At 47.5% G+C, this 25346-nt stretch overlaps 1 protein-coding gene across 2 annotated transcripts in view; it reads right to left on the reverse strand.

Moving 5' to 3' along the window:
• Positions 1–7111: 7111 nt before the first annotated feature.
• The window catches only part of LOC107112725 (scaffold attachment factor B1-like), a 37687-nt gene continuing 19452 nt past the window's right edge, over positions 7112–25346 (reverse strand). Inside the window, exons 14-21 of one of the 2 annotated variants that reach the window (XM_015413913.1) lie at positions 23483–23598; positions 16969–17262; positions 15407–15538; positions 14828–14870; positions 13128–13234; positions 9126–9211; positions 8164–8212; positions 7112–7503 (exon numbers count right to left, since the gene is read on the reverse strand). In XM_015413913.1, coding sequence (XP_015269399.1) covers positions 7374–7503; positions 8164–8212; positions 9126–9211; positions 13128–13234; positions 14828–14870; positions 15407–15538; positions 16969–17262; positions 23483–23598 — 957 coding nt within the window. In that variant the 3' untranslated portion in view covers positions 7112–7373. Of the gene's footprint in view, positions 7504–8163; positions 8213–9125; positions 9212–13127; positions 13235–14827; positions 14871–15406; positions 15539–16968; positions 17266–23482; positions 23599–25346 lie in introns of both variants that reach the window. The other variant, XM_015413912.1, reaches the window with a different exon arrangement.

Here is a 25346-nt window from a genome sequence, read left to right on the forward strand (position 1 = left end):
CCCCCCCGTTAGAGCTCTGCCCTCTTGCCCCCCATCTTCAGTTTGCTGCCTCCCCCCATCAGTGCAGTGCTTGCTTGGTTCTGGTTCCCCCCATCGTCAGTGCTCCCCCTCCCCCCATGACAGCTTGCTGCTTACCTGCCCACTCCCCCCACCATTCTCACCACCGAGCGGCTGAGGAAAAAGGAAGAGGCTTCGAAGGCAGGGCAGGCTGACCAGGGGGTCATCTCCACAGCGGGTACAGCTGTGAGCCAGTTTGGTGTAGTGGTTAAGTGTGCGGACTCTAATCTGGGAGAGCCGGGTTTGATTCCCCACTCCTCCACTTGCACCTGGCTGGATGACCTTGGGTAAGCCATAGTTCTGATAAGGGCTGTTCTTGAAAAAGAGCCGTTTCTGTCAAGAGCTCTCTCAAATCCAATCTCATCTTCTTCCTCTTCTGATGGCATGGTAGGCAGTCGTTCCCCTTTCCTGTCACACCACCGTTTATCCGGCCCTCACCATCGCTGCACCTGTTTCCTGTGCTTCCGAGGCGGAGAGCTGTGGTGGGCGCTGCCTACCACGGCAGCACTGGTAGGAAAGGGCAGACTTTGAGGGCTCCTCTCCCAGCCACTCGAAGCAGAGGTCCATCAGTGGCTATTAGCCACAAGGTATAGATAGGGACTCTGGGGCAAGTGATGCTCTGTCATCTTGGTGCTTGGGGGGGGGGGTCAACAGTGGGAGGGCTTCTAATGTCCTGGCCCCACTGGTGGACCTCCTGATGGCACTGGTATTTCTGGCCACTGTGGGATACAGAGTGTTGGACTGGATGGGCCTTTGGCCTGATCCAACATTGGCATCTCTTATGTTCTTATGTAAGTGATGCCTGTGTCTCTCCCTGGCTGGTGCTCTGCCCTCGCACCCTCACCAGCTGTTGCCTGACTGAAGTGCCTCCCCCCTTCCACACCGCTCCAATGGAGAAGTGATGTCTACACACATGCAGGTAATGCTCCCGTTTTAAGGGAATTTAAACCTCCTCCAATGTATTCCCCCCCCCCCGATTTTTCTGCAAACCTCGGGGGGGGGGATCACCTAAGTGTGCAGAAAAACTTGTTCGGGGGAAGTATGCCCCCTACCTGCAGGAATAAGTATCTGCACAGAGGGGACTGTTGGGAATTAGATATACAGAGCAGTCTCTGTATATTTCTTGATTAAAGTCTTTGCCACAGGAGTCCTGTCCCAATGAGGCATGGATCATCTGCCTAGGACAGATATCTAGATTTTAAGACAAATTGATTTTTCAGGCTATATCACAGCAGAATGCTGAAAAAGGTCTGAAACTTAATACGGCTGCTCCTGCGGCCATTGAATTTGATAGTAGTGCAGATTAACAAACTAGATCATCTATACTGCTGTTTATACATTCACTGTGTCGGTCAACCAAAAAGATTAGCTAGTTATGCTTTTGGAGATTCTGGAAGACTGTTAGGACTGAGAAAGTACTTTTTAGACCCCCACCCCTCGCAAATGATGTCTCCTCTCACAGAGCTTATACATTCAAATGTCTTAGACATTCTGATGGTCCATCAGTGGATCTTAGCCAAAAGATATAGATGGAACACTCTGTCTGGGGCAGTGATGCTCTGTCTTCTTGGAGCTTGGGTGGCTACAGCTGGAGGGCTTCTGGAGTTCTGGTCCTGCTGGTGGACTTCCTGATGGAACGGCGGTTTTGCCTACTGTGTGTTGGACTGGATGGACCATTGGCCTGATGTGTTGGACTGGATGGACCATTGGCCTGATCCGATATGGCTTCTCTTATATTCAACTTCTTATGTTCTCTTCACAGCCATAAGGACCACAAAGCTTACTGATAGTTGAGATAACAGTGAACTACATACTCAGTCCCAATTTCTGCATTTGTGTGGTCGAATCCAGCCAGAATAAAATGAATACATTTAACAAGCCACTTCGTGAAGAGCATATAACCCATACCCACTATACATATTAATACTATTAATATGTATTAATATTAATCAAAAATCTAAAAAAGAAAATCAGTCTGATCATACAACTGATATCCCCAAATTAATATATTTAACAGAGGCCCAAAATGATACTGTGTGTGCATATTACACTTTTCACTCTAGGGTAATTGAAAATTTTGGACTTTCACCAATTGGCTTTTCTTGGTACCTACTTAGAGATGTGAAGGCCTGGAAAAAAACCGGAAAAATTTGGAAAAAAACTTTTTTTCCGAAAAATTGAAAAAAAAGAAAAGAAATTGATTACGCAATAGCAATCTGCTGGTAAAACAGATAACAAACTTGAAAGCTGGTACTGTTGCATCAATCAACAGCTTACAATTTTATTTCTGAGTTATAATGGAACTAGCAGTAAAGCCCGTTGTGAAAGCAATACAACGGGATCTCGAAAGAGGCTCTGGGGCAGTGCTCTGGCTTTGGGCAAACAGTGTCAATTTGCTGTGGTGACCTCAGCAGGGTATAATGACAGAGTCCACTGTTTTCTCCAGAAGAACTGATCTCTGCTACCTGAAGAGCAGTTGTAATTGTGAGTGATCTGTAGCCCTCACCTGGAGATTGGCAGCAATTGTTACCCAGGACAAAATGGCTGGTTTGGAGGGTGTAGTCTATGGCATTCTACCTGTCTGAGGTCCCACCCCTCTGCAAACCCCACCCTCTCCAGGCTCCACCCCTCAAATCCCCAGGAATTTGTCAGCATGTAGTTGGCAACCCCATCTCCTTCCCAGCTAGCCACCAACCTACCATTATCTGCCCCTTTGACTTCAGCTGACTTCTGCCCTCCCTTCTGCAGAGCAGTTGTAATACTGAGTGCTCTCCAGCCCTCACCTGGAGATTGGCAACAATGGTTCCCTATGTGAGACTGACTGGTTTGGAGGGTGGAGTCTATGGCAGTGTACCTGTCTGAGGTCCCACCCCTCCTCAAACCTCACCCTCTTCAGGCTCCATCCCTCAAATCTCCAGGAATTTCCCATCTGGAGTTGGCAACCCTATCAGGACTGGCCCCAATGTGTTTTCTCCCAAAGGCCAAAGTAGGTGACAGGACCAAGCTTAGTTGCCTACCAACAGGCACTGAGGGGAATGTAGGGTTGCCAGCTCTAAGGAGGGAAATACCTGGAGGTTTGGGGGGTGGATTCTGTAGAGGGCAGCATTGGGCGGAGCGGAAGGACTCAGCAGGTATAATGTCATAGGGTCTACCCTCCAAAGCAGCCATTTTCTCCAGGGGAAACTGATCTCTGTCATCTGGAAATCAATTGTAGCAGTGGGAGATCTCCAGGTCCCACCTGGAGTTTGGCAACCCTAGGGGAAAGTGTGCTGCACAGCAGGGGGTTGAAGAGAATGGTTTGATGGGTGCTGGGCCAAGATTGGCAACAATAGTTCCCCAGGAGCAAATAGCTGGGTTGGAGGGTGGAGTCTATGGCACTGTAACCTGTCTGAGGTCCCCATCTCCCCAGGCAGCTTTTAAAACATGATCCTGGGACCTACACACCACCAGACATTCCAACTGCCTTGCGGGGGGGAGTATGAGGTGTGGAATGGAGTGAAGTCCAATCAGCTTCCATATGCAAAAGACCTTGAAGGTTCCATATGCAACTGACATTCCAACTGCCTTGCGGGGAGGGGGGTGAGTTTGAGGTGTGGAATGCAGTGAAGTCCAATCAGCTTCCATATGCAAAAGACCTTGAAACACTGGGCGGGACTGCACAAAGCATTCCGTTTTTTTCCCGGGAAAAAAACCCTGTTTTTTCCCCGAGCTTCAAAATTTCCAGAAATTTTACATCTATACCTACTTTGTACTGAAAAGCAAGATAAAATTATTTTTATATTTTTAAAAGAATACCATGGATTCCCCGGAGAATCTGTGAAAAGCACTCATTTCTAATAATTATCCAAATGTGACCTTTTCTCCTATAATCCACCCACCAAGCCATCTGGTGTGCCGGCTCCATGCCTGCCCAAGGAAGCGCTCCCCACCATCTAGCTGCCAGGGTTCCAAGAGGCTGCCGCCTTGTCCGGCACCCCACCGCGTTACTGGTGTTGGCCAGGGGGCAGGAGATCAGCATTCATGGCTTACCTGTTGGGGAGTTGCCGCCCCTTGGGATCCTGGCGTACAGGCCCTGGACTTTGCTCTCCTGGCGCTCTCTTTCCCCCCACATGCTCTTCCAAGGGTGCCAGATGTCCTGTGCCCGTGTTTCCCACCACTGAGGTGGGCGCATGCTCACTTAGTCCACACAACAGGGAGCTGCCTGGCTGTATCCCGTGCTGCAAACCCTACCTCTGAAGTTATGAACTAGCAGGGCCATTTGTAAGGTGGGGTAGGCCGGAGGGGGTGAGGTGCACTCTCGGTCAGAATCCTGAGCTGCTTGGGCTCTTCAGGGCGTGGCCACAGGGGTCTGGGGAGAGTTTCGGCGGCAAGCCAATTCAGATCAGTGAATCTGAATCGACCCGCAGCAGCCCGAAAGGGACCCAAATGGGCCATTTTTGGGGGTGCATTTGGTTCAGATTAACCGAATGCACATCCCTAATTTGCATTTAGCCACAGGCCATTACAAACCAAGGATAACAACAGAGGGGAATACTATAAATATGAATAATGGTATAAAATAGAGTAAAAGTTAAGATATAATAAAACCATAAAACTGAAGCTATAAGCAATCAATTAAGTCAAAAGGTGTCCACTAAGATCAATATTAATTAGTTACCATAAGAACAGCATTGGCCCATATTTTCTTTGCAGCCAAGGCATATAAAGCCATTCTATAAGATACGTTGGCATTGGAATCAGCTAACAAGAATACAATCTTTTCAGAGTCTGAATAGAAACTTAAGTCTGATAAAATACCGGAGAGAAATGTCAACTTACCTTGGGTATACATTGAGCATTCAAGAATGGTGAAGAGCCACAAATACGAAAGTGCTGTTCCTTATGTGTTCTACTATAGCAGCCAGCTAGTACGGCCATTGGCATTCATTCAAAACGCAAAGATGTGAAAGCTGCTCTGAGGTTATGATTATCTATACTAACGAGGTAAGAGGATCTAAGATGGTCATTCTTAAATTATTTGAACCAGGGAGCAGACTGTGATTTTAAAATTAACTGTCTAACGGAGCATCACACTTAAATACCCAATCTCTAAGTTGTGAACTGTTTGTTGAAGAACTATGAAGGTAATCAGGAATGGAGTATCTTGATAATAGATTATTAAGAAAACAAGAATGCTCTAAATCTTTGGATAGCATTGAATTAAATGCCAGTTGACTGAATGAGTCAGAAATGGCAGCTCTGATTTTCTTCCAAGATTTTAGAACAACAAGATGCAACTGCGCCCTTAAGGAAGGTTGTTGAGGATATGAGAAACCTTCACCTTCAGTTTTTCATAAGTCCATTGGATATCAAGGTCTAGAAAGATGTCGTATTATTTCTATTGAATGAATCAAATTATGCCAACTTTCAAACTGCACCCTTCTCTTGGACTCCCTAATGTGACTTCTATACTCTCGCTTCAAAGTAAGATGGCTATTCAGATTTTCCTGGGTATTTGACTTTCTAAACTGTTGGAGAGCATATCATATTGCACACCTCAATGTATGACAACCTTCATTATCCATCTTTGGTGGGTAATTTTTCTAATGCCAAAAATTTAGTGTGACATGGATGAAACAGCATGAATAAACCAGTTAATTTCTCTATATTAATTTGAACAGAGAATGAAAACTTGAGTCCCTGTTTTAGCTAGGCAGAGTCTGGAATTAGAGATGTCTCAACTACATTATTTGATATTTCATTTGTCCACCTAAGACAGTGGTTCTCAACCTGTGGGTCGCAATCCCTTTGTGGGTAGAACGACCCTTTCACAGGGGTCGCCTAAGACCATCGGAAAACACAAATTTTCGATGGTCTTATGATAGCAATGAAAATAATTTTATGGTTGGGGGTCACCACAACATGAGGAACTGTATTAAAGGGTTGCGGCATTAGGAAGATTGAGAACTACTGACCTAAGAGAACATAGCCGAAAATCCCTAACAACAATTTGGGTATTAAATTTAATACCCATATTATCCCCTTGCTTTATTTGAAGGATTAGATGTAGCAGTAAGGGATCACTCACAACATAGTTATCGACCAGAAACAGCTTAACCAATGAAAACATATCAGGAGACAAAAAACCAACTACACTTGCACCTTGGGAATTCATAAAGGTGTAATCACCCTTTGTATCGAAAAGGTGCACCTGTTAGCAATAGTAATTGGCAAGAGGGGCCACCAGATTGGGAGGAAAGCAGTCAAGGTGCCACTGCCAACCCTCCAGGAGAACCTCAAAGAAGGAATTTGGCCCCCGTGGTAACCTAACTGTGGGAGCGGAAGGCCCAAAGGCAGAGCCTCCGTGGTGTGAAGGGGAGTTAGGAGATTGTCCCTCTTAGCAGGCAACCCACAACAGGACAGTGGTGGCAGCGGGTACCCTAGTGGAAGGAAGTGGAACAGCTCCCTCCTGGAGGCGGCAACTCAAAGGAGGGGGTGGGCAGGACAGATTCTACAAGCTGAGCAGGCCTGTTACATCACATGACTACATGTGCGTTTCCTAATGCGGCCCCCAGCCTGTGGAATGGCCAGCCAGAAGCTAAGAAGGCCCCCCCATGCTTCTGTCATTCTACAAACTATTGAAAGAACTGTTCAGGAGGACATTGCTATAAAGGTAATATGGCTCGAACAGAATGGTTCAGGAAGGTGCTTTGATAAACAGAACACGTCTGTCGACCATACCGTTGTGTACAGCATGCATTCCCCTGACCCGGATGGCCCAGGGCCGACCCGGCTTAGCTTTCGATATTCTTATCAGATCTCAGAAGCTAAGCAGGGTCAGCCCTGCTTAGTACTTGGGGGAGACCACCAGGGAATTCCAGGGTCGCTATACAGAGGCAGGCAATGGGGTTCATTAACACCCCCCCCCCTTTCCACACTTTCCTTGCACAGGAATACAGGATAACCATATGCTGAACACAGAGTTCAGAACTCAAGCGCTTGCAAAAGACTTCAGAAACAGCAGCCAAGGCAATTGTAAATTGTTTTATTTTATTTATAGAAAATGGAATGCCTCATAAAAGAAATGCATTTTCTTTTAAGGGGGGGTAGTTGTAAGGGTAGCACGTACAGGAACACGTTACCAAAAAACAAAACAAAGAGGGGGAAAAAAACAACCCCAAACCTGAATGGGTTCACATTTTGAGCTACGAAGTAAAACAACAAAGGTTAACTTAAGAGTCACAGTCAGTGGGACACTGAGCAGTAGTGTTGTAGTCTCTGTTGCCGTTGTACAGTTGGGGGGACGGGGCGGGGGGGCGGGGGAGCCGATAAAACATTCAATAGCGGCGACTGAACCGAGGATCGCTGGGCCGGCTCCCTCTGTCCTGCCCTGAGAAGCCTTCATCTTCTGCCTCTCCACCATGCGAGGCTTGGCCCTCTGTGCTGCTGGGCACGAAGCGACCCCGCCTAAGGAAAGGTGACACAATCAAGGCTTCGTGAGCAACCGCTCAGCCTGAGGTGACATAAGCTTGCGGGGAGTTCCTGGGCCTGGTGGGGGAGGCTGTCAGGCTAAGACTTTGACAATCCCAAACACTTCCCAGCGGCCACGCTGGATCCTAATGCAAGGCTTCCGGACCAGGCTCGGCCACTGGTCTGAGCAGCTAGGAGACTGCTCTGCACTCGCCCGCTTAGCTTAACAGGAGTCAGGTCGGAGAGTTCTGCCTGTCTAGGGCTGCCCCCGACAGCTAAGCCTCCCTCACTGCAAAGGTGGAGTGGGCCAGCCAAGATGCTGAGTGATACCGGTCTCCTCCAGTTAAAAGGTACACATCACCAAACAAAACAAAAACCAGGAGGGACTGCAGACTGCCTGGCCTTGCTGGATGATCAAGTTACCTGGTCTCCCCTCCCCAAGAAAAGCCCAACAAGGGAAAAAAGTTCAAGTGAGCAAACTAGCAGAAAAGCCTCACAGGATGCTTGTGTAACAAATGTACCCCTCATATTAATAAGAAGAGGTTTGGAGAGCGCAGAAGGTTAAAAAAAAAGGGGGGGGGGTAAAAGGAACTAAAAATCTACCCATGGGGAAGAAAGGGAGTTCTGAATTGCAGTGGCAAGTGCAAAGCTCCTTACCCAGACATTCCACCTCGAATCCTATAGCCGCGTCTCCCTCTGCCCCCACCTGGAAGGAACACAAGCACGGTAAGGGCACGTCCACACTAAAAACGTCAATGGCTTTGATACCCATCGAATTGTCCCATTCCTGTCCCCCACAGTAGTTGTGTCTGCAACGGCTGTCCCTTTGTCTACGGGTCCTCTGAGCTACTGGACACCTGCAGTCAAATAAGCTCCTGAGTTCAAACAGAAGCGCCACATCCTCACTGCTGGGGAGCCTGCCCAAAGCCGCTCACAACCTAAAACTTCATAAAAGCGATTAAAACCCACCGTTCCAGCACAGAACACCATTCCAGTACAGCAACATGATGAAGCGGCTTAAAATGGGTATTAAACGTTTTGCAGGCTAAAAACAGACTATAACATGATGATCAACCCCTTACGTTAAAATAAATGTTTTGGGCTGGCACCTTAAAAAAAAAAGCAAAAAAAAAAGAAAAAAAAAAAGCCATAGCTTGTGAGGAAGAGCTTAGCCAGCAGGCTGGCCAGTACTGGGTCTGTGCTTCAAATAAGACATCTTCGCTTCCTCCTGTACATAGGCTCTATGTGATGTTCTACTCACTGCCGGACTGACTGCTTTCCCTTCTCTAACAGAGCGTGAACCGAAACAACCTTCCTTAAGCAGTGTTCTGCACGGGAATGTTTGTGAATATTCTGTACCATTGTAATCAGTTTAGTCAGTCAGCACGAGACATTCTACTATCTATAAGCAGAACGCAATTACAAAATGCCCCTTAACTGACCTCCCACCCCACCCCACCCTTTTCCAGGTACAATTCCTGCTATAAGTATAGTGGGCAAATTTATTGATCAGAGCTGCTTTGGGAGAGACCTTTTGACCGAAAAGCAGGATAAAAATCTAATCGAGATTCTTCAAGTTTTCTCTGGCGCTCTCGGTGCTGAATAAAGAAAACAGTTACCTCGCCATCCATGTGTGTTGCTCTGCCAGGAGCGATCCTGGCTGTCATCAAATTTCCTACTGTGATGTCCCCAGCTTCGTCCATCTCTGAAAAGAAGTTTTAGAGGCTCATCTTTTATTGATCTGCAGAAAGAACTCCCCCCCCCCCCCCCCCCCCCGAGGAATGCAGCTTTGGTCGACGTGAAGTTTTGTTACTGGAAGTTCAAAAAAATATACGGTAGCTCACTTTGCAGTGTCACTTCAGGCAGCCACCTCATGATGCGAGCGGAGGGAGCCAGTGTGGTAGAGTGGCTGCTGTTCTGGACTAGGACCGGGGAGATCTGTGCTCTGATCCCCACCTCTCCCATGAAGCTCAATGGGAGACCTTGGGCTAGTGTCTCTCTCTCTGTGGAACCTACTTGAAAGGCCTGTCTGGAGGACCAAAGGGGGGGGGGAACTATGTGTTCTGGTCTGAGCTCCCTGGAGGAGAGGCAGGATAAAACTATCAGAGCAAGACAAATATCAACACTGGGGGATATCTCCCGCCTCCTGTTCTGTGACTAAGATGGTTGAACTTGACAACCCTACATCCTCAACCCTCAGGGAACAAGAAGTATTTATTGAAAAAAAGGAGAGATAAGTTGGTTTTGATATTTAAAGTTACAGGCATTTCATAGAACTGTGGAGCATTGTTTAATCTAAATGGATAGTGCCATAGAGATAACAATGCTCAGGTCATTCTGGTCAGCTGATGTGGAATACCAGCTATCCTGAACTGACCTGAAAGCATCAAGACAAGCAATAAACACTTCTCTAAATATATCTGGAGCGGGAAACCAGCCAGAGAAGCAGTTGGGCCTTTGGATGACAAAGGAAGAAAGGGATTGCTAAAGATGGTGAGATGACAGAAAAGCGCAATGAATTTTTTTGCTTCTGTATTCAATGTGGAAAGTATGGGGCATGTACCCATGCCACACCCACTATTTTATGGAAGGCAGTCTGAAGAACTGAGCCACAATGAGGTGACCAAAGATGAAGTTCTAGTAACCAGTAAGTCTCCAGGTCCTGATGACTTACACCAGAGAGTTCTTGGGGAACTCATATAATAGGTTACATATACAGGTTAGTACATCAACTATCGCTAAATTCAACCGCTGTAACCAGAAGACTGGAGAATAGTAAATGTTACACCAAAAAGGGATCTGGGGGGGAACCAGGAAATTACTGGCCAGTCAGCCTAAGATCTGTCCCAGGCAAATCAGTAGAAACTGTAATCAAAGACAGAATTGTTAGGCACAAAGAGGAACAATGCCTGCTGAGGGAAAATCAGCATGGCTTCTGCAAAGGGAAGTCCTGCCTCACCAGCCTGTTGGAGTTCCTTGAGAAAGTGAACAAGCATGTAGACAACAGTGACTTGGTAGACATTACTCGGACTTTTGACAAGGTACCTCATTGAAGACTTCTGAGTACACTCAGCAGTCATGGGATAGGAGAACGGGTTCTCTTATGGATTAAAAATTGGCTAAATGACAGGAAGAAAAGAGTAGGAATCAATGGACAGTAGTAAGCAGTGGGGATCCTCAAGGACTAGTATTGGGGCCAGTACAATTTTATTCATAAATGATCTGGAACTAGGGGTGAGTAGCGCAGTGGCCAAGTTTGCAGATGATACCAAATTATTCAGGATGGTGAAGAGCTCCAAGAGGATCTCCACAAACTGGGTGAGGGGCGACAATGTGTCCAATGAAGTTCAATGTTGGTAAGTGTAAGGTGGCGCACGTAGGGACAAAAAATCCCAACTTCAAGTATAGTATAGGCAAATGGGGTCTGAACTTGCTGAGACTGAGAAGGAAACAGATCTTGGGGTCAAAGTGGATAGCTCGATGAAAGTGTCAACCCAGTGTGCTGCAGCAGTGAAAAAGACAAACTCTACCTTAGGGATTATTAGGAAAGGGACTGATAACAAAATGGCCAATATTATAATGCCGCTGTACAGATCTATTTGGAATCCTGCGCACAGTTCTGGTCACAGTATCTCAAAAAAGACATTGCAGAGCCGGAAAAAGTACAGAGGACAGCAGTGTTCCCTCTAAGCTGAGTTAGTGTGAGCTAGCTCACACTAACTCAGCTTAGAGGGAACACTGGAGGACAGTGACCAAGATGATTGGGGGGGATGGAGCACGCTTCCTCTGAAGAAAGGCTGAAGAATCTGAGATTTTTTAGTTTAGAAAAGAGAAGACTAAGGGGGGATATGACAGAGGTTTATAGAATTATGCATTGTGTGGAGAGAGCTGAAAAAGAGAACTTTTCCTCCCTCTTCCAAAATACTAGAACTTGAGGACATCCAAGGAAGCTGATGGGCAGTAGGTTCAGGATGGAGAAGAGGAAATACTTCTTTACAAAGAGTGATTAAAATGTGGAATTCATTGGCAGAGGATGTAGCGGTGGCCACAGGAATAAACAGCTTTAAAAAGGGGAGAAGATAGACTGATGGAGGATAGGTCTAATAGTGGCTACTAGCCATGGTGACTGAAGGGAATCTCCACATTCAGAGGCACTAAGCCTCTGAATCCCAGAGCCAGAAGGCAACCTCAGGGGAAGACCTCGGCCTCTATGCCCCCACTGATGGCCTTGCAGAAGAACTGGTTGGCCACTGTGTGAGACAGGATGCTGGACTAGATGGACCACTGGTCTGATCCAGCAGGGCTCTTCTTATGTTCATATTCATAAAGCAAATTGCAATCTTTCCTGTTCTCCTGTGATCTTTAAAACTCTTCAAAATAAAACTGCAAAACATACAATGTAGTAGAACTCCCACCTGAGATTAGACGAATGTCACAGGGAGCTACCAATTTAGCAATAAATACAGTTGAATCACAAATACAGATTTCAGGCAGTTGTAACTAAAATGATTACACAAGATCACTTTAGAGACGTATATGAACTTCCTCTGACTAAAGCAGCATTAATTTACTGGCCATATGGGTCAAAAGTGGTGTGCGCGTTAAGTTCCATGTGTTTGCAAACATTCTGCAATCCACTGATCATTACCACACAGAGGGGGACTGAGTTATGTGCCACAGTTTTTATTACAAAGTGCCACTAGAAATGGTTGCTTGCTTAGACAGCTGCTTTCTTTTTTAAAAAGGGTTAGGCAGACCAGTCTCTACTGAACAAATTTATCAATAGATTTCTGAGTCTGGTGATGGGGACAAAAACAGAGGGACCAAACCCATTCCTTAGGAATTTCACACCGGCACCCAGGTGGATGCTGGTGGAAACTTTGCAGAAGGGCTAAAACCGATTCTCGGTCTGTTCCCAAAAGGCAATTCTTAAACACTTAATGCACGACCCCAGTGATGGCTCAGCTGGTGCAGAATCTTGCCGCCCTCCTCCGGAGAGAGGAGTGTCATTAGAAGCAAAAGAGACCCGTCGTGTTCCAGCGTCTGCACTGGCTCCCTTCGTCCTTCAGAGCTCTGTTGAAGGGGCTGCTAACTTGAAATGGTATAAAGAGCCTGGGATCCTCAGACCACGACAAAGGAAGAGTTGGAAACTCCTGTCAAGCCACGTGCTGGACAGCTGCTGAGCTATGTTCCTTCTAAGCTGAGTTAGTGTGAGCCAGCTCACAGTTTTTTAGTCTCCGACTCAGAGATTTTTGTTTTAGCTCAGGAAGGACGGCTCCAGGGCAAACTAATTGATGCAGCAGCCAAATCGCTCGCTCACAACTGTAATGCCAGTAGCTCACAAAGTAGAAATTTTGCTCACAAGACTCTACAGCTGAGAGGGAGCATTGCTGCTGAGGGCCAATGGTGAGTACCTCCCTGAAATGGCGTAAAAACATTTATCTGACTTTTAGTGGCCTACAATAGTGTGGTGCGAGGGTCAGCTTTTAATACCGGGCAAAGACTTGTGTTTGTAAAACCTTATTCCTGCCCTGATCTTTTGGGGTGAGGCGAGCTATAGATCCCACGAGTAAAACGCTAACCAAAATTTAAGCAATGTGACAGGCTACGCCACCACTCACCGAGACGGTATGCTCCGCCCCTCGCTCAAGTGCCGGTCAGAGCTGTAGCTGCCCCAGCTGTCCCGCGAGTGTCGATCTGGTCTCCCATGGCGCTCATCTGCATAATGCTGGCAGAATGAAGAGGACACAGGATCAGCATACTCTCTGCTCTCGCTTTCCCTCGTTGGGATGATGGGGGCTGGCAGAGAAAATTGCACCCTTCTTGGGTTCCCACAACTGCAGCTAAGCCTGCAGGGAGAGGTCAGTGGAGACAGGCAGGAACTGGGATCGAGCTAAATAAAGACCCTTCTTCCACTTTTGGGCTATTTACTTAATTCAACAGGGAGGACTTGGGGCACACAAGCCAGGACTGAACAGTTTTAAGCAGAAGCCGTGCCAGAGCTTAACACTTCTTGTGCAAGACTCCTGTGTGGGAGAGCAATTTACAGAACATAACAACAGAGGTACAAAACAATACACCCTGGCGTCTTTTCAGCCCCCTGAGGGATGTATGATACTTCCTCTGGCATCCATGCCACACAGACTTAATAATTTTCAGGGGCAAGAAGCTATGTCAGGCTAATATATTTGCACACAGGTAGACCTCACTGTAAAAATGGGCCCAAGCTTGCAAAATGACAAAAACATCCCTCTTTCATACCTCCCTTCTCTCCTGCTCTTGAAGAATGTCCCTGCCTGAAATACGTTCCAGACAGTGAAACACCTGCAAGATTTGTGTGTAATATTCAGGGGAGGCATCAGGGATAAAAGTGTTGGTTGTATCAGTAAAAGGAGTTTGGGGCGCTGATGTCTGACCAACTGAAGTGGAATTGACTTGTCTGATGAAAAGTTACAGAAGCATACGTAAGTGGCCCCCCACCCAATGTTTAGTTTTTACACCCATGTCCCCAAGACTGGAGAGGTGGGGTGGGAAATCTTTCCATTTCCTAAGTTCCATAAAACTAACAATGAAAGGATGGCCATAGTCAGTGTGATATTAGACAGTTTACAGTGGCAGTTTACAACTCTGAATTAATATTCTTAGAAGATTGTGCCTAGGAACTGAGAGTGCATGCATACTTTTCACTTTGTAACATCAGGAATGAGGTGGGGGAGAGAGAATAAAACCACAAATATATATATAATACCCCAAATAAAGAATGAAGTTATATAATCTACCTGATTCGCTGTGTAAAGCCAATAAAAAGCTATAGTTCTTATTTATACATTTCCTCCAACATGTGCAAGGCATACTGCACTCCCCAATATGATATGGAATTAACAAGTAATGCCACGGAGGGTGAAAGCAAGCCTGAGGGGCAGGAGTGCCTACTCTTAAAGCCCAGTTTCCACTCCCCTTCTTATCAGCCTGAATCTCTGAATCCTGCAAGTTCTCTCAGCAGTCTATGTCTCAATTACCAAACAATGCAAACTGCATGGAAATCCATTCAATTGAACACATGAATCCTGACCGCAGTACGCAGGTTCCCTTACAGGGAGAAATACACCTGGCTCTTCACACTTTTCAGCAAATGCCACTGGTTTCCAAACAACAATTCTTTTTTTTTTTTGAATGGTTCTTATATTGAAACAAGAATCGATTTTCTGACAAATCATGCACACTTCTTTAAGGATGCCATCTTGCATAATACTCGGGGGGGGGGGTGGCACGATTTTTTTAGGTGCCTTCACCCTTAAAGTCTACAACAAACACTGCTCACTTGTCCGTCTCGGTCTCCCATGATTCCTCGCGACCCTTCCCTCCTGGAGGGGGAAAAAACGTGGAGTCAGTTCAGACCAACACAAATTTTAATTTTCAATACTGTGAGAAGTTTTTGTTTCTGTGGTCCTGGGACAGAAAAAGAGATTCAGACGATACGCACACTTGCTACTGCAGCCTTCGCCGGAGAATGGAACAGAGCACTACCCTATCTCTGCCCCCTGCACAGCCTATGGAATTCACAGCCACAAGCTGCTTCATGTCTCTCGCTCCACAGCGTCCAAAGGGAGCTGCTAGGCACCAGAGGCAGATTCTTTCCCTCCCCAAGGCATGCCACTAAGGATGCTTTCATGCACAGTCCAAACGGCTATGAAATTTATTTATTTACAGATCCCTCCCTGCCCCCTATCCTCAATATCATGACAAAAGACATTCTGCTGGTTAACAAAACGCTCCACTGTGAAGGACTGAAGAATAAAATCTACACCTTTCCAACTAAATGGACAGTATGTTCTCCACTCCAATTTCTTTTCCAAGGCCCTTAACATGAGGAGACAGCACCATTCGCTCACTGGCTAACCTGTCAAGGTCTTGGTACCGGCCACGATCCCTGTGGTCAAAATCATGGAACCGGTCCTGACGGTTAAAATCCGAGCGGTGGCGGTCATCCAAAGCCATCCGCTTTGACTCTGGCCAGTAGGGGTCATCTCGCCTGCAAGGAAATTTAGTTAAGAAAACTGACAGAAGATTTCTCTTCTCTTACTTTGCTCTCACCACACTAATAAAAGATGAGACCCGATAAGGGAAAGGGACGCTACCAGCAACAGAACCAGAAACACAGCACACTTTGAGAAGAACAGATTGGATTTATACCCTGCCCTTCACTACCCAAAGGAGTCTCAGAGCGGCTTACAAACTCCTTTCCCTCCCCCCTCCCCACAACAGACACCCTGTGAGGTAGGTGGGGCTGAGAGAGCTCTGACAGAAACTGCTCTTTTTCAAGAACAGCTGTGCCAGAACTACAGCTTGGCCAAGGTCATCCAGCAGGTGCAAGTGGAGGAGTGGGAAATCAAACCCGGTTCTCCCAGATTAGAGTCCGCGCACTTAACCACTACACCAAACTGGCTCTCTTACCAAAGGAAAACAAACAGAACAAAGGAAAAATGGCACAGTAGCAGATGTAACTCCCTCTCCCATCAGCCTAGAACGGTTTGTTGAACTTTCTGAACCACAGCATCAGACATTCACCTGCTCGGAATTCCTTTGCTCCATGATTTGATCAGGGTGCACAATGGCAGCTACAATTCAACACTGGGTGGAGCAACAGCTTCTTGACTTTAAGTGACATGCATATTATCAGGTAAGGACCACTCTTTTCCTGGACTCTAGTTTCTGGCTATGCAGGTATGTCTCTCTCCACCTGTCTCAAAGCTTCAGGGCACAACTATGTCCTTTCTCACTTTGGAAACTGGAGGACGAGAATCGTTCTCAAGGCCTGAATCTTGCAACGGAGCAGCCCAGATCACCAAGCAGTGACTTCCACACGGACGTTAAATTACCACTTGATGCGGTATAGCCTCCTTGAGAGAGGCATTAAGAGAGGAACACGTGCCAATTCCCTGAACTATTTGTTCACACAAATATTACTGGACTATGGCTCACACCATTTTATTCCAAGTGCCTTCAGCCACCCCAGATAACATGCCTTTCTTTGCAAACAGAGAACCTAGGATATGACCTCTGGGCTGGTTATCTTTTCCCAACAGTGGCCCCGTCAGCTGCTTTTAGGAAGCTCACCACCTGAGTGTGGCTATAGCAGTGGCTCCTGACACGAAAGCCAAAACACTACAAGATTCTTGTTCAGCACAGGATGGCCAGCATGTGGCTCGAATCCACAGCCTTGCTGTTATCAGTCCATCCTCATACTACTTTCCCATACCACTCCGCATACGGTGGCCCCGGCAGAACAGCGTCTTTGATCAGCAGAAGGCTTGATTAGCTGAACAAAGTGGTAAGATACAGCCACTTTTTGAACGCACTCCTGTGCGCCAAGCACACGTGAGCAGTACAGAAGGTGCGCATGCATGCACACACACAAGTCCTACAGGCTGGGGAATTCCCATACCCCTGAGCGAAGCATACCTCCCATCTACGTCGTACGGACGCTTCAACGCCACGCGCCTGTCTTGTTCATAGCGAAGCTGCTCGTGCTGCCGCCGCAGCTCCTCCCTCTCGCGCTGGATGCGCTCCTGCTCCCGTCGCCGCTCATGCTCAATGTGCATGCGCTCCCGCTCCAGACGTTCCCGCTCCAGGCGCTCTCGCTCCAGGCGGGTCCTTTCGATTTCCAGCCTCTCCCGGGCGATCTCGAGCCTCTCCCGCTCTTCTTGCTCCCAGATGGCTTGCAAGCGCTGCTGTTTATCTCGACGCTCCCGGGTACTGCTTAAGGAGGCAGACGGAACGCATCAGCTCCACCCCCCACAGAAGAGACAGCTTTTCCACAGACCTTTGTTTGCTACTGCCTTCATTCAACTTACAAAAGGCAAAGCAGCCTAGTTCCAAAATTTTGCTAGAAAACTAGACACACAACTTCATTTACTAAAGTACTTATACCCCGCCTTTCCCACTGAAAATGGCGGTTTTACCTTAAATATTCATGCCTTGTCCCAAATTGGTTGAAAAAGATACCAGAAGGGATGCCGAATCAGGGACTCAGGGTGAAGGCAGAAACCAGGTTATGCAAAAGAAAATCATGCTTATACTGGATCACAGAATTAATTTCTATTGCATCCCTCCAAGAAGCTCAGGGTGGTATACGCAGCTGTCCCCTTCTCGGCTTTATCCTTCCGCTTTTCTTGACAAAGAAATCATTACAGGCAAAGCAGCCCTGGTTCTAACTATCTCACCCACCGCGTCCAGATTTCAGAAAACAGAACTTACCATAAAGTTCCCTTCTAGGCAGACAGCAGAAGAGGCAGCAAAGGGTTAATTCCTCCCCTGGCTGACGGAAGGCCAACAAACAAACTTGGCGTTTTATCTGGAGGACAGAAACTTCCCAGTTTCAGGATGTCGATTCAGGTTGAGAAAGTTAACAAAAAGTAACACCAGAGCCCTAACAAGGATGAACAAAAAGCCAAACACAGAAGGAATTCTTCCAGTGTCTTTGACTGGGGGAGAGGAGAAGAGGGGAACACATCCATCCAGATGCAACAACCCCCCCAAGTTTCAACACAGCACCCAGGACCCGCCTGCTCTCCTGATTACTAAATAGAAGGGAACCACGCAAGTCCCAACTTCCTATTCTTGTTCAGCCAGCAGGAAAGCAGGCCACCAAGGGATGCCCAAGAGCAGCAGCCAGTTTTGTGGTTGAGACCCGACACTGAGGCATGATCCTCCTATAAGAAGGAAGATCAGATGCAAAAGAATTACATGCCAGTGAAAAGGTAGGGGTGGCCCAAGTGGCACCCCTGAAACATCTCCCAGCAGTCATCAATTTAAACAGGATACTGGCCCAGGCTAGGCCGATCTTGTCAGATTTCAGAAACTCAGCAGGGTCGGCCCTGGTTAACACACGGGAGACCACCACGGAAGTCTAGGGTTTTGCTACACAGAGGCAGGTAACGGCAAACCACTTCTTGCCTTGAAAACTCTATGGGGTCGCCATAAGTCAGCTGCGACTTGACGGCACTTTCCACCGCCACGGCTCTCAGCCCCTGTATGCGCAATGCTAGCACAATGCCTTCTCGGGCTACAGATCTCTGGCGTTGCACACAGAGAGGCAGAAGGCTCACCTAGGATCGTGGATACTCACATGGGTAAGTTAGCAAAAAAGTCAGGCCTGGCAGCCTCATACTAAGTGGGTCATGATCTTCGCTGTTCATTCAGTTATCTATCTACTGGGAAGTGACCCGAACACTGTCACTCCCCATCCTAGTTGCTGAAACAAAGACTGTCAAAGCAACTTAGTTCCAGAGACCTCCTCATGCCCATGCTGAGGGCACAGCATATTTCTACATGTCTGTCACCAGTTAGGAGGACTGCAAGGACCGACCGTTTCTTGGCTCTGGTGAAAGGACACATAATGGATTTGCTGCGGGGAAGCAGCTTACCGTGAAATGTGTACACCTCTCTCCCCAGCCTGCCAAGCTGCAATCACCAAGACCACCATGTTCCAGGTAAGCTTTCTTTGGTTCTCGTATACGTGAAGAGGGGTGATGTAAATGTCCTTAATGCTAAAGACAGGTCCCAGCTTGGGAATATACTTCTAGAGGATGGGCTAATAAAAAAGGCTCTGCTGAGGAACAGTCTAATGCACGAGTGGAAAGACAGGGCACACCTTCCTGCCCCATCTTAGGATGTTCTAGGGGTGAGGTTTGCCTCTTCAGGATAGCCAGTCCAAATGCCTGATCCAGACTCCACTGGAGAAAACCCAAAGTATCTGATCCAGAAACCGAAGTGGGGAAGATCTCCTTGCTCCTTCCTCTTTTATCTTGTAGATTTTCTTGGTGGAAGACCACAAAGAGGCCAGGATAGTCCAGATCACATCTGTAGCATATCCCTTGCTTATAAGGCACAGCTGCTCAATTTCCATGTGGGCAACTGATGCCATGCAGAGTATGGGGGAAGTACAGTCCCCAAAAGGTGCTGCAGGTTGAGGGTCCTGAAGTCCATCTGGCTTGAGAACGGCTTCCACAACCAGAATGGAACCGCTACTATTACTTCCGCTGTCAAGGCTGTTGTTTTCCCACATCACCCTTCCTAGAAGGTAGGAAAAGGCTTCTTCAAGTCCACACGGTACGTTGCCCCTGCCCTCTAAGAATCTTGAGCAAAACCACTGAAGGCAGCTGCAAACAGGTTAATGATCCGGGTGTTCTAAGAGCGAGCAACTATCTGGAACGCTTCTGGATGAAGAGTCTATTTCTCCTGGTTGAGGATCTTCCAGTTCAACTAATCCACCCAAGAGCACTCCAAACTCTGGTCGTACTTTGCTGAGATGTCGCTTCCTCTTAAAGGCCATCAGAATCAGTGGTACTGTGTTTCAATGACACGGGTGTTGACAGAGACATCTGTCTGGCCGTGCCGTCTTGTCAAAGTATGACTACACAGCTGATCTGACCAAAAGGTGAGGAGATCAGCTTCCACGGGGGACAAATGATCTTGGGCCTTGACGTTCTGGTCCCTTCACATTGCAAGACAGGTGGCATTTCCCCAGCCAGGTGATACCAATGTTTAGCAGGTTTCAGTAACAGTATCTTACACAGAGCTGGAAGAATCTTAAGGAACTCTTTCATTTTACACTTAAGCACTTTCACCTTACCTTTCTGACAACAGGCCACTCAAGAAGGCTAAGTGTATGATAAGACAAGAAAAACCCCAAGCAAATTATAAATCCAACACAGCAGATACAAAAACAAAATAGCAAAAAGGTGTTAAGTGGGCAGTATAAACACCAGTAAATTGTACTCCACATACTGCCATCTTCATTTGCCAGACTATAAACACCAGTAAATTGTACTCCAGTCTCCACATACTGCCATCTTCATTTGCCAGAAGGCCAGAACAGAAGAAACTTCTGAGGAAGGGAATTCCAAGGCCTGGGAGAAACTACTAAAAGGCCCTCCCTCTTGTTGAGAAATCCACCTCAATTCTGATGGTAAGGAGATGCGAAAAAAGACCCTGAATATCTAAGTGAAGAGGTAGGCAGTGGTCCTTTAGTAAACCTGGTCCGAGGTCCTGAACTGGGGTCAGAAAAACGAGGATAATTAAGCATTAGAGTAACATGATGCTTGCTGTAATTCCCAGTTAAGACTCTTGCTACTGCATGTTAGACCAAATCTTCTCTTCTAGCTCTTGGAACAGAGAGGTCTTTGTTCTTTACTCTCTTAATGGAGACTCTGTAGAACAAAATCTTGATTCTGTTAACCACAAACCCATGATGCTCTAAGAAAGGAGAGTAAAAGTTGCATCTCTGGGACTTCAGGCCTGCAAGCATGACCAAATCAGGATTGTCAAGGCAGTGGTGCCTGTGCATTCAGTGGCCTGAAATGCACTGCTGCAGACCTCAGGGGCAGAAGAGAGGTGGAACGGGAAAGCCTTGAAGTACAGATTCTATTTTATGTATCCCATGAGCCTCAGGGGTTGAGAGAGCTGGGACAAGCAGGATGTGTAAAAGTACACTTCGAGTAGATCAGATCCCACGAAGTCTCTTCACTGAAATGCTTCTGTCTGCCCGCTTTTCCAGATAAATAAAACCTTAAGTTCTTCCTTGGGATGTCAAATTCCTCAGCTGCTCTCCACTCCAGCCTCTCTTTGAACTGTGAAAAATACTGGAAACCTGCCAGAGGATCCTTCTAGTGTTGGAACTGGTGCAGTGGCTCCTGTGCCTAGCACACGGTCAACAATACCTATTACCTGCTGATTTTGGCCACACTGTGGGACATGGAACGAACCTCAGCTTCAGAGGGCAGTCTCAGTAAACTGCTGCCAGCCACCAAGGCTAAGGTACATGGGGAACAGCAGAAGACTCCCACTGACCAGGGCTGACTATCTGACTGGGTCATGGTGGGGGCAAGATCCTCCGTTTACTTCCTCAGTTGGACTTGGGCAATGAGGATTCAACTTCACAGTGAGGACCAGACCACGCAGATATGAAGGTAACAAGAGACATTCCTCTTGGGATGACAAGCACAAAAACTCTTGGGGGGGTGGGGAGGGGGAAGGAGAGTCTGTCTTTGGTATCCAATATGACCAAAGCCGAGAAAAGAATGTGTTCCCGAAGGAAGAGTTGACAGATTGGGCTTGAGTCACTCCTGGTGCTGTACTGCCACACTCCTACGTGCTGCAACACCAGAGGCCAAAGCCCTGATGAGAGCTTCAAGCAGTCTGTGAGGGAGCTGGCCACAAAGACTGCCACTCCAGCACGAATGCAGATATCTGGCGACTAGGGGAACTCTGGGAAATAAAACTTCAGCTCATAACCTTTGGGTGCCACCAATTCAGAGAGGAATGGAGATTTTCAGACTGTCCATAAGGCAGAAGGAAGCTTGCGGATTTTCGGATCAGACTGCTGAGTGCTCTGGGCCTAACTTGGATTCCATTTGTCCTGTGGAAAAGACACAGAGTTCTGTTTGGGTAGCACCGGAGAAACATCTTGGTGAATATTCCCATGTTGGAGTCTACATTAAAGCGGTGTCAGCAACTCCTAGCACAAAAACCTGGATTGCTCTGGACAGGAATGGGAGTATCTCCTTTAATTAGTTCTCCTCCAGCTGGACATCTTCTGGCATGTTTCGAGCTCTTACTGGTCTTGGCTTCCTCCTCCAAGTGAGGACAACCCAAGCAGGGAGGTGGAGAGCAGGAGAAAGGATGCAGAAGGGATCTGGTGAGGGATTACTTACCCTGCTCCAGAGGAGGTGGTGTGCTGTAATGCTGCGTGGGAAAACACCCAGGGCAAAACATGAGAACTGGGAAGGAGCATTCCCCCATCTCAATCCAGCTAGGGCACTCCAGCACCCACGCATCACCCTCCTACATCTCCGAGTATCTAACAGAAGAACCCAAGAGATGAGAGTGGCAGACTGCGCAGCAGAAGCTCCCACGCACGGGCCCTCTTCCTCCTTGCTGAGTCACCTGTTGTAAGTCACCACAGTGGCCTGCAGCCATTCTTTTTCCGGGCTGAGGGTTGAACAGATGTTGGGACGCAGCTTCAGCGGGGAGTGGCAAAGAATGAAGGCGCCCGTCCGTTCCTTTCCTGCTGCACAGGGGGTGGGGCCAACAGCCAAGATCCGCAAACTGCCAAGTAGGGATGGCTCTGGTTTCCCACGGAGGGGGGCAGGCTGCATTGGGGAAATCCCTCTCCCCTGTTTGCTGAGAACAGGGAAGGCAAAGAGGAGGGGGGAAAGGCTGTGGGAGGAAATGTTGGCTGTGTGCCCAGTTTCAGTTTGGAACAAGAAGGGACCCTGCTTTTCCTCCCTGCAGTGGGATATAAAGTCTGTCAAGTCCTACCTTCCGCTGGGAGGAGGTACGTGCCTTTGTTGCCTGCTTCCCTGGAGAACTGGAAGGGCACTCGCGGGCTATAGCAGGTAGGGAAAAGCTGCTGCCACAGAGTGCCAACTGTGCGCAGAAGAGCACTTTAATGGATGCCACAGCCGCCAGCTGGGCAGACATTTTTTAAAGCGCCATGCAAACTCCTGCAGATAGAAACCACAAGCGGACATGATATCCCACCTTACAGATCCAGACTCCGCGAACTGGGCTTCTCACCAATTAAGAGCCATCCGTAGCTATTGGAAAACAACAAAAACACGGATCTCCACATAGATATCCCCCAACCCTCACTTGTGCGTGCCTTCTCTCACGATAATATGCATACCTTCTATGTATAGACACACAGACAAAAACAAAAACCCAGGGATTTCCTCCCGTATGAGAAACTGAGACAGATGATAACAGGGAAGTGGCTGGCCCAGCTCCTTCCCTCTCCAAGCAGCCCATGAGGATGACCGAGTCAGGGAAGCAACAGGGAAGACACTGAGCAGGCAAAACCTTTAGGAAAGCAGCATGGGCAACACGGAAAGAACAAAGCAGGACTAGGGCATGGCAAGTGGCTAGACATTTTTGCTGAAAAGGACCACAGATTATATCGGTGTTACGAGCTTACCGGTGTTCTACATCTCTCGGCCGTTTCTGCTCCTTGTTTTTGTCAGAGGGCGCGGTCCCTTGCCTCTCTTTGCTCTTTTCCCTGCTTTCCGATTTACGATCCTGGCTCTTGACACTCTAACATTCAAAGCCATAAAAGCTAATTACTGAAGCACGGGTTTCAAGGGAATCTCACAAACACAAATATACGTATATACAACCCAACCGTGCATCCACCCAAACACATTCCCCTCAGCTTGCACACCACCAAGTGAGCAGCCTTTTGGTATTTCATAGCTACAGGACATCTGCCTGCCTAACCCCACTTTGGAAAAGAACAGCTCATGTATAAAGGAGAAAGAGCTCAGCCTGGATTTGTGATCTCTGGTTATGTTATCTGTGAAGAAGACTGGCTTTCATTTAGAGAGACTTGCTTTATAAATCTTTATCGTGAAATACAGCCCAACACTAAGAAGTTCTAACTATTCTAGCTTGAGGTAACAGCTCTAAGCAGCACATAAGCAGGACCCTGGGGTCACCTGGAAATGGGGACTGTGACATTCTTTTTGGACACAACAGAGAGGCTGCGGTCACACACACATTAAATAATCCACTTTCAATCCACTTTCCAACTGGATTTTGCCAGTTCACACAGTAAAATCCAGTTGGAAAGTGCAGTGAAAGTGGATTATTTAGTGTGTGTGTGTGACCACAGCCAGAGACTGCCCAGGAGGCCTGCCGAGAGCCAGACAGGCCTCTGAACAAAGACACCCTTCACAGGGCCTCCCCCCAACATACAGAAGATGTTTGAAGAGGACAACTATGTTGCTACTTTCCTCTGGCACTCTGAATACCTTCCTGGGCCCCCAGAATTGTGTATCCCAATCCTCCTCTTAGTAGCCCCATTGCCCACTCACAATGAGAAACTGATGCCGGCACTCTGATCTGTACAGAATGGTCCAGATCAGTTTCCCCAAGGGATCCCACAGCCTCACTTGTGGTAAATCTGCTTTCAGTTTACATGAAAGCGCTTAAACCAAGATCAAACTTCAACCATTACTGTCCCGTGAAGTATCTTTTTTTGTGATCTAAAGATTTAAAGCAACAGTGTGCTACAGCCTCTCTACATATGAAGAAGAGGAGATTGGATTTATACCCCCGCCCTTCACTTGGAGTCTCAAAGTGGCTTACAAAGTCCTTTCCCTTCCCCTCCCCACAACAGACACCCTGTGAGGTGGGTGGGGCTGAGAGAACTCTGCCACAAACTGCTCTTTTTCAATAAGAAGAGGAGGAGGAGGAGGAGATTGGATTTATACCCCGCCCTTCACTTGGAGTCTCAGAGTGGCTTACAAACTCCTTTCCCTTCTCCTCCCCACGACAGACACCCTGTGAGGTGAGTGGGGCTGAGAGAACTCTGACACAAACTGCTCTTTCAGGAACAGCTGTGCCAGAGCTTGTGACTGACCCAAGGTCACATCAGCAGGTGCAAGTGGAGGAGTGGGGAATCAAACCCGGTTCTCCCAGATTAGAGTCCGCACACTTAACCACTACACCAAACTGGCTCTCATATGTTTTTAATCCCTCCTTTCAGCAAAAAAACAGGCTTACGAAGCAGCTAAAAGGAATAAAGGTCCCACACAAAAATCGGACATAAAGTATTTCCTGGGGAGGGGGTTTTCCACTCAGCTAGACACAAGAATGGTGGAGGGGTCACAGCTGCCTCTTGCCTTTCTTTTGGAGACTCTGTATGACAGAGGTTGGAGGGAGGTGTCTCACAGCTGGAAATGGGTCCAGACATGCTTGAGGGATACCTAATGGTCTCCTGCCCTTCATCTGACAATTCCATCATGGGCAGCAAGAATCCAACATGTGAAGGCATCCAAAGT

Source organism: Gekko japonicus, unplaced genomic scaffold, assembly GCF_001447785.1.
Source record: "Gekko japonicus isolate JY-2015 unplaced genomic scaffold, Gekko_japonicus_V1.1 scaffold1681, whole genome shotgun sequence".
NCBI classification, from domain to species: domain Eukaryota; kingdom Metazoa; phylum Chordata; class Lepidosauria; order Squamata; family Gekkonidae; genus Gekko; species Gekko japonicus.